The sequence below is a fragment of the Austrofundulus limnaeus genome, unplaced genomic scaffold (assembly GCF_001266775.1).
Source record: "Austrofundulus limnaeus strain Quisiro unplaced genomic scaffold, Austrofundulus_limnaeus-1.0 Scaffold84, whole genome shotgun sequence".
Classification (NCBI taxonomy): Eukaryota; Metazoa; Chordata; class Actinopteri; order Cyprinodontiformes; family Rivulidae; genus Austrofundulus; species Austrofundulus limnaeus.
In genome coordinates this window covers 1,270,517-1,273,653 of record NW_013952486.1, presented here as the reverse complement: position 1 = coordinate 1,273,653, position 3,137 = coordinate 1,270,517, and the positions used below count along the sequence as shown (strand labels likewise).

Sequence of the window (3,137 nt, the reverse complement as noted above, 5' to 3'; positions counted from 1 at the left end):
AGGTCTCTGCTTTCAGCAGACATGTTGTTTGTGTGTGAAGAAGTCACTGGTGAGCAGCTGAGACCGGGTTTTGCCGAGATGCCATTTTGTGCAGCTTGTTTACATATAGATTCAACTCTTTGTTGTTTTATCTGTGTCTGGTGGATGTAGAAATGGTTTCTGAGTTTTTAGCAAAAATTCTGACGTTTCTATAGATACCACACATGTCTATGTTTACCWAYGAGAACGTTGGTTAATAAAGAAAGCAAAAAAAAGTAATACGATTATGCCCCCGCTGGTGGGGGCGTGGGGCTTAAGAGGTTAACAATGACTTATTGATATTTTTGTGTCTGACTCCTCCATTGCAAATTTGAGACTTGCTGTTTTGTTGCTAAATTTTCTACAAAGCCACTGCATAGTTTTCTAATTGACCCGAAAACTCCTGAAGGTGAGGGCTGGGTGTGTTTCTTACCTCCAAGTTCTTTTACATTCAAGATGGCATTTGGAAATGGCACTGCTTTGATGCTAAAACCTAAAGAGGAGAAAGAAAATCTGTTATTACAGTAAGTTTCTTATTACATTTTTAACAAATGTTGAAAAAAAATTATTTCATTTTCAGTTTATCCCTTTCTAAAAAACACATCAAAAGTTGTAAACATTTTTGTGTGGTCCAGTTTAGCATATCAGAAAAACAAGAAAAGCGGAGCTGAAAGCGCTTTCATTGGGTTCAGCTGAAGACAGACTAAATGTGTAAAGTGCTTCTCTGTGTTATGTGATTTATTTCTGCAGCTGGAAATAGGAAACAGTAGAACACAGTAAAGGAAACCAAAGAGGGAACGGATATAATTTGGCKCAAATTATGCYTCAGTTTCTGAGGAGCAGCTCTGTTTTCCAACAACACTGGCAGATGAAGGAAAATATGGAAGGAATTGAGGATTATGATTTTCTAAACCTCCAAGCTTTGTTTTTAAGCACTTAGCAACACAGTGTAATTGTTAAATAGGAGAATTCCCATGTGTTGACCTTCATGATTCTCCTTTTGTAAATCACTGCAGACGGCACTTATTTGAAAYTCAGTAATTATCAGTTAAGGTAAGTTACGTGCAAACTTTTCCTGTTAAACGGATCCATGATTAGTTGTAACATTAGACTTTATTTGATAAACATTTATTTTAACTGTAAAATAAAGACTGTAAAAATACTGTAGGATGTTTAGTTTTTATCATTTTTAAACTAAAAGTTTAAAAATATATTTTAACACGGACGGAGCCATTTTATTTCCACACAAAGCATTCTGGGTAAATGATGACGTGGATAGGTCCTCGGTGCGAGGCTGCTAGCGAGCTATATCCACCCTGAAGGTTCATCTTGGACAATATCTGATGATCGACTCTTTTAGATGAAACCAGAGAGCGTTGACAGAGAGGAGAAGGTAGAAATAACTCAGCCTGGAACTGAAAATATAGATGGAGGACAACAGAGCTGCTTCATGGAAGAAGAACCTCAGCTTAGCCTGTTAGCTTTAGCGTTAGCCCCAGCGCTATCACCATATGTATTAGCTCAGTGCTACACATTCTCCTGTCATCACTGAGGTCCTCCATCCACATGACAGAGWGGGGAACACAAAAATGACTCAGCCTGCAACTGAAAATATGGATGGAGGACCTCAGTTTAGCTTGTTTGTCGCGCTAGCGCCGAGCTAATACATTTAAGGCAATATAGCGTTTGCTTTAGCACGAAGGCTAACAGGCTAAGCTGAGGTTCTTCTTCCATGAAGCAGCTCTGTTGTCCTCCATCCATATTTTCAGTTACAGGCTGAGTCATTTCTACCTTCTCCTCTCTGTCAACGCTCTCTGGTTTCATTTAAAAGAGTCGATCATCAGATATTGTCCAAGATGAACCTTCAGGGTGGATATAGCTCGCTAGCAGCCTCACACCGATGACCTATCCACGTCATCATTTACCCAGAATGCTTTGTGTAAATAAAATGGCCCCATGTGTGTAATATATTTTTAAACTTTTAGTTTAAAAATKATAAAAACTAAACATCCTACAGTATTTTTACAGTCTTTATTTTACAGTTAAAATATATGTTTATCAAATAAAGTCTAATGTTACAGCTAATCAGGGATCCCTTTAAGGAGTAACTAGCAGCAGGCACAGACAGAAGTTCAGACTTACTGCACATTTAGGGACTGCTTTATATTTAGCCTCTACTGGACTAAGACTAAATCTCAAATGGAACCTCTGCAACAGCTCAACATCACTGCTGTCAAAGCCAGGGGAGGAGGGAGGAATGTCAGTGTTCTTAAGGGACGGCGCTGCATATATGGAAAGCAGTGCTCACCGCCGGGAAAATGATGTACTAAACACAAAAGCCTCCTGCTCTCCTGGACGTGCTCAGCGCCAGCCCCCCCAACTTAACTGGAGCACAGAAACAAAGCTTTGGCCGGTGACATACTGACATCCATTCTGGGACTCTGAGTGCACAGGGGAGAGCGTTCTTTTCCCACAGCTGGAAATCCACGACCGTGTAATATTTCCACAATCTGAATGACAAGATAAAGCCATTTCAGAAGCTCGGAAAGCTTCTGTGCRCWTCACAAAGGAAATGGTTTTACCTGAGGGTTGGGGTTGCATCCAAGTGCAAATATTTTCCCTTCAAAACTGCCCCTTTTTAACCACTAATGTGACGTTACACGGACTTAGCACGTACCTGTTGTGGGAACGATGCCGTCGGTGCTCTCACTGCACAGGCGTGTGAGCAAGCTGGTCTTTCCAGCACCTGTCAGGCCAATGCACACCACATCATACTCTGGTCTTGGCGGCGGGGGTCCTTTACAGCACAGTGCCCGGAAACACTAAAATAAAATAATAATAAAAGAACGTACAATGAAYGTTTGTAAAATATGGATCAATGATAATTGTTCCACATTTGCAATAAATTATTATATTGATGAAAAATTAAATAATTTAAAAAAAGAATGATTATAGACTAATAAAGCTATACAGTGTTAAATAGTCAGGACATTTTATTTCTATATATCGCATATAAAAATGTCCACCTAACCAAGTTTTAAAATCTTATATTCAGCCAAAAAAATCTTTTTGATCTTGTTTTGAGACTGATTTACTAAACAAGAACTGATTGTGTAAGA

General features: G+C 39.3%; 1 protein-coding gene across 4 annotated transcripts in view; it reads right to left on the bottom strand.

Moving 5' to 3' along the window:
* Positions 1-3,137, bottom strand: part of LOC106519899 (ADP-ribosylation factor-like protein 15) — a 129,262-nt gene that overhangs the window by 83,517 nt on the left and 42,608 nt on the right. For all 4 annotated transcript variants that reach the window (XM_014011754.1, XM_014011755.1, XM_014011756.1 and 1 more), the window contains 2 exons: positions 2,696-2,840; positions 452-511 (listed from right to left, as the gene is read on the bottom strand). In XM_014011754.1, the coding sequence (XP_013867208.1) occupies positions 452-511; positions 2,696-2,840 (205 nt within the window). The remainder of the gene's footprint in view (positions 1-451; positions 512-2,695; positions 2,841-3,137) is intronic.